The sequence below is a fragment of the Wolffia australiana genome, chromosome 5, assembly GCF_029677425.1.
Source record: "Wolffia australiana isolate 7733 chromosome 5, ASM2967742v1".
In the NCBI taxonomy this organism is placed as follows: Eukaryota; Viridiplantae; Streptophyta; class Magnoliopsida; order Alismatales; family Araceae; genus Wolffia; species Wolffia australiana.
The window spans coordinates 5,404,032-5,418,497 of record NC_135839.1 but is presented as its reverse complement, the minus strand read 5'-3'; the positions used below and the strand labels follow the sequence as shown (position 1 = coordinate 5,418,497).

At 46.2% G+C, this 14,466-nt stretch overlaps 1 protein-coding gene across 1 annotated transcript; it reads left to right on the top strand.

Annotated features, from left to right (window-relative positions):
• The first annotated feature begins 210 nt into the window (after positions 1 to 210).
• LOC144703373 (casein kinase 1-like protein HD16) lies at positions 211 to 6,858 on the top strand. Its single transcript, XM_078575554.1, has 8 exons — positions 211 to 470; positions 1,891 to 1,988; positions 3,192 to 3,695; positions 3,834 to 3,897; positions 4,009 to 4,503; positions 4,789 to 4,959; positions 5,803 to 5,932; positions 6,381 to 6,858. The coding sequence occupies exons 1-8, from the start codon at positions 211 to 213 to the stop codon at positions 6,522 to 6,524; spliced, it is 1,866 nt and encodes a 621-aa protein (XP_078431680.1). The 3' UTR covers positions 6,525 to 6,858.
• The last annotated feature ends 7,608 nt before the right edge of the window (positions 6,859 to 14,466 follow it).

The window sequence follows — 14,466 nt, the reverse complement described above, 5'->3', positions numbered from 1 at the left end:
GCTTGACGTCACCGTGCACAAACCCTTTCGAAAGCATATCGGCAAAGATGGCGCTGAACTCTGCGGCAATTCAAACGACCTAACTCTCTCTCTCAATGTGTCATCTTCCTCTGTGCCAGGGAATGGCAGCAATGGATCATGGCGCAGTGGGCGAACAGCTTGTTCATGACCTCTGTATCGGGAGCCACCAATGGGAGCTAGCTTGCGGTGATGTCAAAGGACACCTCTTACAGGCAGCAGTCGTACAATGTGGACGACTCCTTCCCATACAAATGGATTATCAAGAACTGGCGGCCCGGCCTCCACGTCACCTCCACGGCCACCTCCGACAGTTGCTGGGTCGTCGTAATGGAGGTGACAGCCCAGCGAGTGCCGGAGGGGGTCATGGAGGTGACGAAGAGACCAGCCTACCGGTTCTTGATAATCCACCTGTATGGGAAGGAGTCGTCCATCTTGTACCACTACTGCCTGTAAGAAGTGCCATTTGACATCACCACGAGCGAGCTCCCGTTGGTGGCTCCCGCGACAGAGGCGATGAACAAGTTGTTCACCAACTGCGCCATGATCCATTCCCGCAATCCCCTCGCAGAGAGGAAGACGACACATTGGGAGAGAGAGAGAGAAGGAGGGAGAGAGGGTTAGAGAGAGAGAGAGAAGGAGGGAGAGAGGGTTAGAGAGAGAGAGAGAGAGAGGGAGAGAGAGAGAAAGACAGAGAAAGAGAGATAGATAGATAGATAGATAGACACATAGACAGATAGAGAGGTAGATATATATATATATCGGGAGAGATAAAGAGAGCTATAAAAACTGGGCTGGTTCACAAAAATAAGTTATAGTTCTATTCAAGTGAAAGGATAATAGAGATATTGCACAAGTTGTGTTGAATGAGACGGAAAGAGCCATATCAAATCGAGTTGAATGAGAAGGAGAGATTTGAAGGTTCGCATTACTCATAAAGGGATTAAAAAATCTGAGATTAGTGAGAAAGCGATAGATTAAAGAAATGCGTCAGGTAAAAAGCAGCGCGATTAAAAAGGCATGTCGGGTGACAAGGAAACACCCTAAGGTTCTATCATAAATTGAGGAGGATATTGAGAATGAAAGAGGAGGATGTAGTGAGAATTAGATAAAGAATAAAATTTGTACGACGAGGAGGATATAGGCATATATAAAGTTCAGTAGACTGAGAAATTAAATATTCAATAGAACCATAACCAGAGAGAGATAAACCGAGAGTGAGAGACGGAGGAGGTTACCTTGTGAAGGAAGTAGGGGGAGAGCTCCTAGACTTGTGAAGTGAAACCGGCATCCATCATGGCTAAAGCCCAAAGATTGTCGTATTATGCGGCGCAGCTTATGAGCAGGCCATCCTTGAGGCCTCTAAACACATACTGTGGTAGCTGGTCTTCATCCACACATTTGTGATACCTGTTTGCAGGCGCCCAAATAGAAAAAATACAAGCTTTATTCGTTAATCAACTACATGAATCGTCTCAAATCGAAGAACAGGGTATGAAAAAAAGACGACAAACTAAAGATTTTGCAACCGGAGGAACCTCTATTTCTCTCTCTCGCGCATAGCTATTTCTATTCGAACTATAAAGGAGGAGGGGGGGGGCCGGCATTTCAAACGAGCTATCGAGATTCTCGTAAATAAAAACTAAACAAACGACGGTTTTTCGAAAGAAGATAAACGGAAAAGTTTTTCCAAACCTCTGCTTCATTGGCTTTTTCTTGTCGTACACTGACATCCGCTGCCTTGATGGAACGCCGACTCGCAGTCCCTTCTTTCTTCTGTGTTTCGTTTTCCTTCCTTCTTTCTTCTCTCTATACGTCTTTGTGTGGGATCAAGAAACGGTAATTTTTTTTTGCGTCCCTTCTTGGATCCAGAAACTGCAGACGAAGTGATATCGTCTGCCTGGAGAAAGCTATTCTTTTCGCCCCCTTGAGTGGTGGCGATCTTCTTCTTCGTCGAAGGTTCATACGAGGTAGCATGCGGCGACAGCTCTGGAGCGCGTCCGCGTCTTTGCACTGTTCTTGGCTTCTGCAGTTCTTGCGCTCTTTCGACCATGCAACCTTTGATCCAACTGCTCCGTAGGTGGAACATTATCCTCCCTAAATAAGGGCCAATGACCGTTAGTGGTCGTTAGAGGTGTACTATATTTAGAGTTGGCTCTGCCACAAACGGAATCTTGTATGCTCCAGCTCAGTACTTGGTACACTATGAGCTAAGGCATGATATGGTTTGTCAGGACCCTTCTCATTTTCAATGAGAATTAGTGGGCCTGTAAATTTGTAAAACTTATATTGAAAGGTATTTTCCTTGTAAAATGGGCGTTGTATACATAAAATAATTATTCATGTCAAAATAAATATAATATGTATAAAATGATACCAAAATAATCTTGGAGACTTGAGAATTTCATGCATTAGTTGATGATCTTCAGTGAACTATTTTTTACTCTTTTTTTGTTTGATTTTATTAACTATATGTGGTTTCTGAAAAAAATATCAAATTCATGCCCCCAATGGGTTAAATCCTTACTTGCCATATAATCATAAAGGCAATCCAATAAATATTGTTACATAAGCTAGATGGCTTAAATAACATTAAAACCTCGAATTCAAAACCCAATTTTTTTTCTGATTAGAATATCATCTATCTAGGAACTGCGGAACATTCACAGGAACAGAGATATGGTTATAGTCAGATGAAAAACCGTGGGAGAGTAATTTAGGAGGGACAAGGGTCCATCTACGGAGCAATTCCATCTAAGGTTGCATGAGCGAAAGAGTGCAAGAAGTGCGGAAGGCAAGAACAGTGCGTAGACGAGGACGCTCTCCAGGGCTGCCACCGCATGCAACGTCGTAAGAACCTTCCACGAGGAAGAAGACCGCCACCAACCAAGAAACGAAGAGATGAGCTTTCTCGCGGCAGACGATATCACATTGGTCTGCAGTTTCTTGATCTAACGAGGAACGCCAAAAAGAATACCGTTTCTTGATCCCACTCAAAGATTTATAGAGAAGGAAAAAAAGAAGGAAAACGAAAGACAAAAGAAAGGAACGAAAGAGCAAAGAAAGAAGAAAGGAAAACAAAAAAAAGAACAAAGAAAGAAGCAAAAGCGCCATGGCCGTGGGAGATGGCCGCGGAGATCTAAGCGCTAACAAGCCCGTGTGAGCGAGGGAAGAGAAATTCAGCGGCTCCGTGCCGGACCAGGTTCAAGTGGGAGGATCCCCCCTGTACAATATTGTGAGGAAATTGGGCGGGGGAGGGTTCGGGCAGGTCTTCCTTCGCCGCCCCGTTTCAGGCGACGGCCCAGCGGAGGTCGTTTTGAAGTTTGAGCGCAAACGCAGTCGAAGGCGTAACCTGGGCGCTCCGAGCGAATGGCAAGCGTACCGCGCTCTCGGAGAGAGCTACGGCCTGCCCAGCGTGTACTATTTGGGAACATCCCGAGATTACTACGTCACCGCGATGGACGTGTTGGGGCCCTGTATGTGGGAGGCGTGGGTTTCTGCAGGCCGGCGAATGTCCTCGCTGATGGTCGCTTGCATTGCCGCGGAGTCCATCGCGATCTTCGCCCAAAGGCATTCTAAAGGGTTTGTGCACGCCGACGCCAAGCCGGATAACTTTCTGCTCGGCCGGCCTTGCCCACCGCAGGCCAATAAGTTGTTTCTAATTGATCTTGGCTTGGGTAAGTAAGTCTCGTCTGACAAAACATATCATTTACTATTGATTCCAACCGTTTGTCTTAACCATTTACTAACAGTTGTGGAGTTGATACTAACAAAAAAATGGAAAATTAACCGTGAATCGTCTTCTCTCTGTGAAGCGACGCGATGGAGAGTCAGCTCCAGCGGGCAGCATGTAGAATACGATCAACGCCCGGATTTTTTCAGTTTAGTTCTTTCTGGATTTTTTATTCACACATATACATATCCAGATAAAACAAGAAGTCTGGGGTAGGCCAGCGGTTTTCATGTTTTTTCCCTATATTTATTTTCTTGTAGGGGGACATCGCGGTACGCCAGCGTTCATGCCCACCTCGGGAGAACCTCCAGCAGAAGACATGACTTGCAATCTCCTGTCTACACGCTCATTTTCCTTCAGACCGGGAGCCTACCGTGGAGCTCAATCGACGGCGAAAAGAATGATAAAACCTTTCTAGTCTGTCGGAAGAAGATGGAGACCTCGCCGGAAATGCTTTGCTTGACGTGTCCGTTGCCGTTCAAAGAGTTTCTCGAAGCCGTCGTTAACTTGAAGTTTGACGAGGAGCCCCGCTACGCTAAATTGATTTCCATGTTTGACGGGCTTGTGGGGACGAACCCAGCTCTTCGCCCGGTGCTCACCGACGGGGCTCAGAAGATGGTATCTCAAGTCAGTCGCAAGCGTGGCAGACTCACGATAGAGGACGACGGTCAACCTCCTAAGAGAGTGCGAGTCGGCGTTCCTTGTACTCAGTGGATATCGGTTTACGACAAGAGAAAGCCTATGAAGCAGAGGTTTGGAAAAGTTTTCCATCGATCTTCTTCCTAAAAACCGCATTTAGTCTAGTTTCTTCTTTAAGACAATCTCAATTGCTCTTTGAAAGGTTCCCCCCCCCCCCCCCTATAGTTCGAATCGAGAGAATACTGAGAGCGAGAGTGAGAGAGAGAAATAGAGGGTCATCCTTCATAAGCCCGTGTTTTACAAAATCTTTAGTTTGTCTCGTTCTCGGTTTTGAGGCGATTCCTCCAGTTTATTAATCGATAAAATTGTATTTTTTCTATTTGGTCACGCGCAAACAGGTACCACTACAGTGTGGACGGAGAGCAGCTACCGCATCAGGTGTCCAGAGGTCTCAGAGATGGCCTGTTCGTCAGCTGCGTCGCTTCATGCGACAATCTTTGGGCTTTGGTCATGGACGCCGGCGCGGGCTTCACTTCTCAAGTCCACGAGCTCCCCCCGTACTTCACAAGGTTACCTCCCTCCTTCCTCTCTCCCTCTTTTTACATACATATATATATATATATATATGTATATATATATGTATATATCTCACTCTCTGTCTCTCTACTGAATGTTTTATTTCTCACTGTACCCAACTTTTTAACTCTGAATATCCGCCTCGTCGTACAATTTTTTTCTCCATCTACTTCTCACTGCATCCGCCTTTTTCTTTCTTAATATCCTCCTCAATAATCATTGAAACTCTATACTCAACGAGGCTTTGAAATCTCGCTTCTTCTCACCTGACCCATTTCTTTAATGGCTCGCTCTCTCACTCCACTCATATTTTATCAATCCCTTTATCGGTATTGCGAACCCTCAAAATTCTCCTTCTTATTCAACTCTATTTTATTTGGTTCTATCATTCCCATTCAGCCGAACTTCTGCAATATTTCTTTCATCGTTTTACTTTACTACAGCTATCTCTTCTCCTTCTGACCCAGCCCAGTTTTTATAGCTCTTTCTCTCTCCCGTTCTCTCTCTCTCTCTCTCTCTCTCTCTCTCTCTCCGTCTCTCTCTCCCTCTCGCACTTTCTCTTTCGCTCTACCTCCCTCTCTCTTTCCCCCTCTCTCACTTTCTCTCTCTCGCTCTCTCTCCCTCTTTCCCCCTCTCTCTCTCCCTCTCTCCCCCCCCCCTCTCCCTCTCTTTCCCCCCTCTCTCTCTCTCTCTCTCACTCTCTTTCCCTCACTCAGTCTCTCTCTATCTATCTATCTATCTATCTACCGATCTATCTATCTGTCCATCGATCTATCTTGTCTGTCGGATCATTACGCTTTCTACGTCTAAAATTCTCTTGTGTGAGGGGATTGCAGGATTGGATCATGGCGCAGTGGGCGAAGAACTTGTTCATCACCTCCGTCGCAGGAGCCACCGACGGACATTCGTGAAAAAGGCGACCAATCCTCGCTTTGGAGTAGAGAGATTGAGAAGGAAGAGAGAAGAGTGAGTGGTGACAAGAAGGGGGAACAAGTAGCAAGCTTAATATCTCTTTATTCTCATGCATCAATGAACAACGATCGGTGGGTTTATATAGGATAGGTTCTAACTAAATATAGTACGTCTCTCTCATTGCCGTTATCACCAGATCGAACTGAATAGTCAGTTCGATCTGTTTAAACAGATCGAACAGAATAGGCAGTTCAATCTGTTTAAATCGTCGCCGTTATAACTTGTATAGCGGCCACAGATCAAACGATTCAGATTGTTCGATCGACTTGAAATCGTAGCCGTTATGTTTCCTTATAACTTGTATAGATAGCCGTTACGGCTATCTATTTTATCTCGTTTGATGAATCCTATCTATGTTTATCCTCTGTATGTTTAAGCCTAAGCTATATTGAATCATATTATATATTTAAACTTATATGTTTCCTATTCCTCTAATGTGTAGCGGGTAGAAGATAGATTGATCATTACTATCTACTCTTGTGTACGTGCCTTCTCGGTCTGCTGGCGAGCTGCCTTTGTCTTCATCCCCCCTCAAGCGCAACGGCCGCTCCAAGATGTTGAGCTTGGATCGTTGCTGCAGGAATAGCCGTTGTGGTACAGACTTTGTTAATCCATCTGCTAGCTGTTCATCGCCTTTGACATACTTGACACATATGTTCTTGGAGGCCACCTGTTCACGAACAGAATGGAAATCTATTTCTATATGTTTAGTTCGAGCATGAAATACCGAGTTTGCAGCTAGATATGTGGCCCCAATGTTGTCACACCCCAGAATTGGCGTGTTCGTTGGTTGAATTTGATTTTCTTTAAGGAGAGATTGTATCCAAAGGATTTCAGCTACACAATTGGCTAATGTTTTGTATTTGCCTCCTGTACTTTATCTCGCTACAGTTTGTTGTTTTTTAGAACTCCATGAGACAATATTTATTTTTTCCAATATACAGAAGATGAGCACTAGTAGACCTTCTATCTATTTTACTGCCTGCCCAATCAGCATCAGTAAAAGCGTATTAAGTAAAACATGGATCATTGTAGATGCATAAACCGTGATATACAGTACCTTTTAAGTAATTGAGTAGATGTTTGAGAAACTGCCAGTCACCCTCTCTCGGTGGGTGCATTTTCTAACAGGCTTTGTTCACATCAAACTGAATATAAGGCCGTGTTAAACTTAAATATTGTAACGCATCAATTGTATGCCGATAGATAGCTCCAGCCTGTAGTGGAACATCCAAGTCGACAGGTTCAGTGAGTGCACAAGGGGTAGTAAGTGGCTTACGGTGTTGCATATTAGTTCGTTAAAGGGTAGTGAAGATGTTTTTGATTGTGTGAGGAAATAATTATTTTCATGTTTCAGAAATTAAATTCCCAAGAAATATCGAGCAGTACCCAGGTTTTTAATAGAGAATTCAGAATGTAATTGTCGGACAAGATTTATGATATCTGTAGAATGCGGACTGAGTACTAAAATAGCATTAACATAAATCAAAATAAAGAGGAGGCTAGGGCTAAACTCAAAATATAAGGAGGTACGGTTTTGGAACCGATGAAACCAAGTGCTATTAACTTGTTGGTAAGTTTACTAAACCAAGCACATGGGGACTGTTTGAGCCCATATATGGATCTGTTTAAGTGACAGATATGAACAGGAAAAGAATTATCATTGAATCCAGGGGGTTGTTCCATGTAGTTGATCTCGTGCAGTTCATCGTGTAGAAAAGCATTTGATACATCTAACTGATGTATATGCACATTCTGACTCACTGCGCTGGAAAACATAAGTCTAATTGTAGTATATTTAACAACCGGACTAAATGTTTCATTAAAATCAAAGCCTTCCCGTTGGTTGTAACCTTTTGGAACCAACCAAACTTTATACCATTCTATATCTTCATACGGTTTATATTTCACTTTGTAAACTCTCTTGTTTTCAATTCAACATTTGACTCGGGAGTTTGATCAATTGTTGAAATAATTTCTGGATATTTCTCAATAACTACAGCTGGGAGAGATTCGTTTATTGTTTCACTGAGTGGACTAACTGTGATGGCGCACGCCATCCGTCATTGACCTCATCAACGCCCAGGCCCACGACGTTGAAGACCAGGTGATCTTGCGTATCTCTTTCCCGCTTTACGTCTATCTTTCTCTCATGTTTTGCTTTTATTCCATTCTCGTTCGTCTAGTTTTCATCGTGCTTTTATTCCCCCCATTTCCCCTGTTCTATTTCCATTATCTAATGTCATTTTCTTTGTTGTAATAGGGGAGCCCATTTACAAAGGCTCCCCTAATGGACTTCCATAAGGCCCCTGTAAGGGCCCAACTCTTCTTCCCCTTTATAACGGAAGAGAGGGAGCCCTAGGCTGTTTAGAGACCATATTTTCTAAGAGGCATTTCATTGAGCAGATTGTGGTCTCCGCTTCCTCGGTTGAGAAGAACAGAAAGAGCAGGAAGAAGAGGAGAAGAAGAGGGAGAAGAAAAGGAAGAGGGACAAGGAGAAAGAGAAGAGGGATTCGCAGCAGTACAGGCTAACGACAGGCCCCGGTATCAGAAGCACCGACGCTGCTGGCGCTGACTTCGCCGGCCAAAGCCCTCGTGCCGCGGTCGAGCGCATTCTGACGCTGTGAAGGAAAATGCCGACTGGCCCGTTGGTCTTCCCTGAGCGGTAGCCACCGTTTCAAATTTAATGTCGCCATGCAGGCCTCGCCTATCGTGGCCGCTCGACAACTTGATGGAAACTTCCGACCGGCCGACTAAAGGGTCCAGTCGACACGTCAGCAGACCAAGTGAACAGATCGGTCGACGAACAGACCCGATATCGACTTATCGGGCGACCCGACCACTTTGCGGGAATGGCCAATCGAACGACTGAACAATCCAGCTGACCCGCCGGCAGACCAAATGATTTAATCTATCAACAATCCAAACCACCCCAGACCGATCAGACTGTCCAATAATCCGACCTGATCTGCGGCCAAACTTTGAACCGATAGACCGACCCAGTCGAGCAACCCGACCGACCGGTCTGACTGTTCAATCAGACCAGGTCGGATGAGTCACGCTGACCGGTTGACTCGTCTGCCCCAGGACCCGTCTTCATCACTTTGGCCCGTGAAGCTTGGTAGCCCGCGCGTGGAGCCGCACATCCTACTGACCGCCATCCTCCTCTGCGACCAACCTTTACGTGAAGCTCCGGCACCTCGCGCGGCACGGTGAGCTGCCGCGATCTCTCTGACGCCTTTCATCGAACCCGCTTTGACCACCGACCGTCGACGAATCACCGCATTACGAGCCACGATGTCGAGGTACGCTGTACTTCCGGTCGCTCGTTCATTTACTCCTTGTAGTATATTTTTGTTCCGACTCAACCGCGCTCGGACTAGGTAGTTGAGTGAGGTTAAAAAAGAGAAACTATGTTTTTTTTAAGTGTCTTATCGGTACGGACGCGTACGTTTGTTACGTGCGAGCCCTACGGATTTATTCCGTTCGGCCATAGACGTCCTCCTCGCTCCGATGAGATGGGATCATAGTCCAGTTTAATGGTGTGATAACATCGGGGCCACATATTTCTCCAAGCGGTATCCATGCAGAAACTAAACATGTAGAAATATAATTTCATTTTGTATGTACGCAGGTGGCTTCCAAGAACATTCGAGTAAAGTTTATCGGAGGACAAGAACAACTAGAAGACACCTTGACAAAACCACTGCAAAAGGGTGATTTATTCACCAACCACGCAAGCTTAACGTCCTCAAACGGCCCAGACGCTGGAAGGGGGGTGAAGAGCATGCATTAAGAAGCGATAAAGAATAAAAGATTAACGTAAGAAACTTGCCAGCGGACCAATAGGAATATTAATAAAGATTAGCCAATAGTAATAAACCACGTACCCTATACTGGTTAGAGAATAGATGAAACATGTAACATATAAGCTTCAAGATAGACTAGGATTAAATATAAATAGGACAAAATATAGATAGGAATCGAACAGACAGTATTAGAACAGGACACCCGTTATACTAGTTATAACGGCTATGATTTAAACAGATCGAACAGGATAGGGAGTTCGATCCATAGCCATTATACCAGTTACAACGGCTTCGAGTTAAACGAACTTTCTAAATATAGTACTACTTTAGTTCATATAAATGCAAATCAATGTTAACAATTATAGTGTGGGAAATAATAGATCTTCTTTTTATCTGGTGTTCTCTATCCTCTCTCTTTCTCTCACCCTCATTTCTTCTTCCTCTTTCTTCTTTCTCTTCTTCCAATCTCTCCAAGCAAGGTCCGATTCTTATAGTGACACCTGTTTGCACACCCCCAAATACAAAAAGTACAGGTTTTCTCGGATTCATCAACCGGAGGAATCACCTCAAATCCAAGAGTAGAGAATGTAAGAAATTGGCAAACTAAAGATCTTGCAACCAAAGGTCCCTCTGTTTCTCTCTCTCAGTTTCAGCTTTCTCTATTCGAACTATAGCGGGGGATAATTCAAAGGATCAATTGAGATTGTCTTAAATAACAACTAAACGAATGACAGTTTTTAGGGAGAAGATAAGCGGAAACGCTTTCCAAACCCTGCTTCGTTGGCTGTCTCTCGTCCTAGACTAACATCCACTAAGAAGATGGAACGCCGACTCGCAGTCTCTTAGGAGGTTGACCGTCGTCCTCTATCGTGACCCTGCCACGCTTGCGAAGGACTCGAGAAACCACTTTCTGAGCGCCGTCCCTGAGGACGAGGAAAAGAGCCAGGTTCGCCCTCACAAGCCCGTCAAAGAGGGAAATCAATTAAGCGTAGTCAAGCTCCTCGTCAAACTTCAAGTTAGCGACAGCTTCGAGAAACTATTTAAAGGGCCGCAGACACGTCAAGCAAAGCATTTGCAGCGAGGTCTCCATCTTCTTCTTAGATACGAGAAAGGATTTATTATTCTTTTTGTCGTGGATTTAGGTCCAAGGCAGGCTCCCGGTGTGAAGAAAAATAAGCGTCTAGCCAAGAACCCTCGAGGTTCTCCCGAGGTGGGCACGAACCGTCACATACCGCAAAGTCCTCCGGCAGAAATAAATGTGTAAGTGAAACTTGAGAACCTCTGGTAAACCCTAGATGTCTTCTTATATCTATAAATATATAAAATAAAATATCCACCACTTACTAGCGTGAAAAACATCCGACCGTTGATCCTATTCTAGGTGCCGCCCTCAGGAGCTGTCTCTCCATTCTGTTGCTTTACAGAGAGAACGATTCAGAGTTAGTTTTTCAATTTTTCATATCGACTCCGCAAAATGTTACTGATGAAGAGAATGAGCTAGAAACAACAGTAAATAATACATTTTGGTAGAAAAGACCTACTTACCCAAGCCATTATTTTTATTTCATTTTATTTGTTTTTTTTTAGCAAAAATCACGGTGCCGGGTACGGCCAACCCGAGGGTTGTGCCCGTAGTCCGATCCAGCCGTGCCCTAGATGCCACCCACGGAGATTTTATTTATAAAGTGTAGTGTTTTTCAATGTTTGTGGGCGTGGATCGAGTATATATATCCCAATTACACGCGGATCCCACTCGTCCACTCCCATAGTTAGGGAAAAGAAAAGATACATAGGTGGTACCTCACGGACGCTCGGCGAAGAGTGTACGTCGGTGTCTCTCTAGGGCGGCTGCACGAGGTCGTTGTAGTGCTTGGCGGCGCTCTAGTGGGGATGGGTCTTTGCCGTCGTAATGTGTGCTGGAAGTAGTGCACAGTGACGCTCTAGTCGGGGCAGGCGGGGTCCATGCCTCGTACGCCTGCACTCTAGGCAATCCTCCAATCTCGCGGGCCTGTCCTCACGTAGAGGCGGCGTGTGCGGAGGGAGGGCAGGCCAAGATGATCGAGCCGATGGCATCCTCGGGCCATGGGTGGAAGCTCCTACCAAGAATAGAAAAGTGAAGTGGGGGTGCAAGCTTGTACCGCATGGTTGGTGAGGGCATCAGCTGTTTGGTTGCCCTCTCTCAGCTGATGACGAAAGCACGCGATACGCGAGCGGCACCGCGTGATGTCTCTCCACGCTCGATGTAGTCGCCACTGAGAGCATGTGCCTGTACGAAACATATCAACTAATAGCTGTGAGTCCGATTCCACGACGATATTATGAAGGTTTCGTTCCTCACAGAGGAGGAGACAGTCACGTATCGCCATAGCCTCGGATACCGTATTAGTTTGTACACCATAAAAGGAAGAGAAGGCAAAAAGGAAACTCCCTGTGTGATCTCGGAGGATGCCTCCGCCTCCGGCGGGCCCCGGGTTCCCTTTCACTGCACCATCTACATTTAGTTTGAGGTAGCCTATGGACGGTGGACGCCAATGGATAACTCGATACTGGATGCGGGTCACAGCGGGGGTCACCAAGATCCCAATGGAGCGGAGGAGCCTAAACGCAAACTCTGATCGGCCGACTCGGGGGGGCAGAAGAGGATGAATCCGCCGAAGCCACAACTGAACTCGTCTCATGAGGAATTTCGCCCTTTCCAAATCTCCCATGGCAGGTAACCTATGGTGATGGGGAGGATGGGGCTCCTTACAGAACGAGTTGGCGAGATGATAAACTTGCCAAAACACTCAGACAGGGTAAGAGGTCGAAGGCGATCGGTAATGAGACGCCAGCATGCCACTACTGTCTCACTGTGGAAGAAGAGGTGGTCAACCGTCTCCGCGTGAGGGTGGGTGGGACAGCAATGGCACTGTGAACTAAGGGAATAGCCCATGCGAGTCACGCGATCATCCGTCGGGAGGTCTCGGTGTATGAGTCTCCAAAAGAAAAAGGAGACTCGCGTGTGAATCGCTGGATGCCAGATACGCGGACCCCAGGCTTGTGGGGGGAATTTCTCGCGGTGATGCTCCCAAGAGGAGCGACATGTGTAGGTGCCATGGGGTGTGAGAGTCCAGATAGCATCATCAGAATGAGAGTCGAGGGGCATTGTCTGGACCTCGAGGAAGGTGTCCAAGGGGAGACCGTGCTGCTCCCAGAGGTGGGGTGTGTTGCTTCTAAGCAACTGGGCTACAGTGAGGCGCACGTGGTGTGGTACAAATTGAGGATGGGAAGCAAGTGGTGCGTCGCCGTGCCAAATATCATATCACGCGCTAATGTCTCCTCGCCCGATTTGCCAACGGGTCACATGAATCATCTCGAGCCAGTGACGCTGCCACGTCCGCCACCTCTTGGAGCCTTTAATATCAGACTCACGCCGGGCCCATTCGCCATATTTGGCTAGAATAAAAGTCCCCAATGGGGAGTGAGTGGTTGGCATGCGCCAAACAAGTTTCTTTTGAAGCATGTCATATACGTCCAAGAGGCGTCTGATCCCTAGACCCCCCTCATCCGTCGGTCGACACACTTTCTCCCAAGAAACTCAATGATGACGCCTCTCTCCCTCAAGGTGGCCAGACCATAAGAAGCGCGCGCATAGGCGTTCCATAGAGCGTACAACCGTAAGAGACAGGGAATGTACCGCCAAGGTATGTAGTGGGATACTCATTAGGACATGCCGGATGAGATGGATGCGCCCTCTTGAGGATAGGAAACGAAGTTTCCATCCCTCCAATTTCTTTTTCAGTTTGCCTAGCACGGCATCAAAGTAATGATGTCGAGTAGGGCCGAGAAAGATAGGGCATCCGAGGTAGTCAAACGGAAGATGTCCTCGTGAGTATTGTGTGAAATGCCGGATGATCTCCAAGCGCCTCATAGTGGTGGAGGGGCCCACAATGAAGATGCTCTTTGAAGCATTGACGAGCTGGCCGGATGCTTGCTCGTACACTATAAGGACACTCATAAATTCCTTAATGGACCTTTTAGATCTATTAAGAAATAAGATGGCATCATCAGCAAATAAGGAGTGCGAAAGAATCGGGCAGCCCCTCTTCGTGAAGTACGGTTGGATGAGGCCTTGATTGATCGCCCGTGTGAGCGATCGGCTAAAGGCCTCCTCCATCAATATAAAGAGGGTAGGTGAAACGGGGTCACCCTGCCGGAGTCCCCGCGTAGCCGTGAAAAAGCTAGTAGAATTTCAATCCATCAAGAGGGAGAAGTTATTCTCCCTAATGCAAGCATCAACAAGTAAGATGAATGCATCCATGAATCCGAAGCGCCGTAACACTTCGAGGAGGAATTTCCACTCAACTCGATCAAAGGCCTTCTCCATATCAAGCTTGATGATGACATTGGAGCCCGGAATACGTGTGTCTATCGATTGGGCTAGCTCGTGTACTAGTGTGATGCTGTCATGGATCTGTCGACCCTTGACAAAGCCACATTGTTCTGGCGATATAAGTCTATCAAGGAAGCATCCAAGTCGGTTTGTAATGATCTTTGATGCGACTTTATAGCACACATTACAAAGACTGATCGGACGAAAGTCACGGAAGGAAGTTGGAGTATCCACTTTTGGAATGAGCGCCAAAAAAATGGATTTCCAACTCCTTGCAAAGACTTTTCGTTGGAACGCCTCCTTGATAGCTAGTACCAAGTCAGTGCCGACAACATCCCAGCATGCTA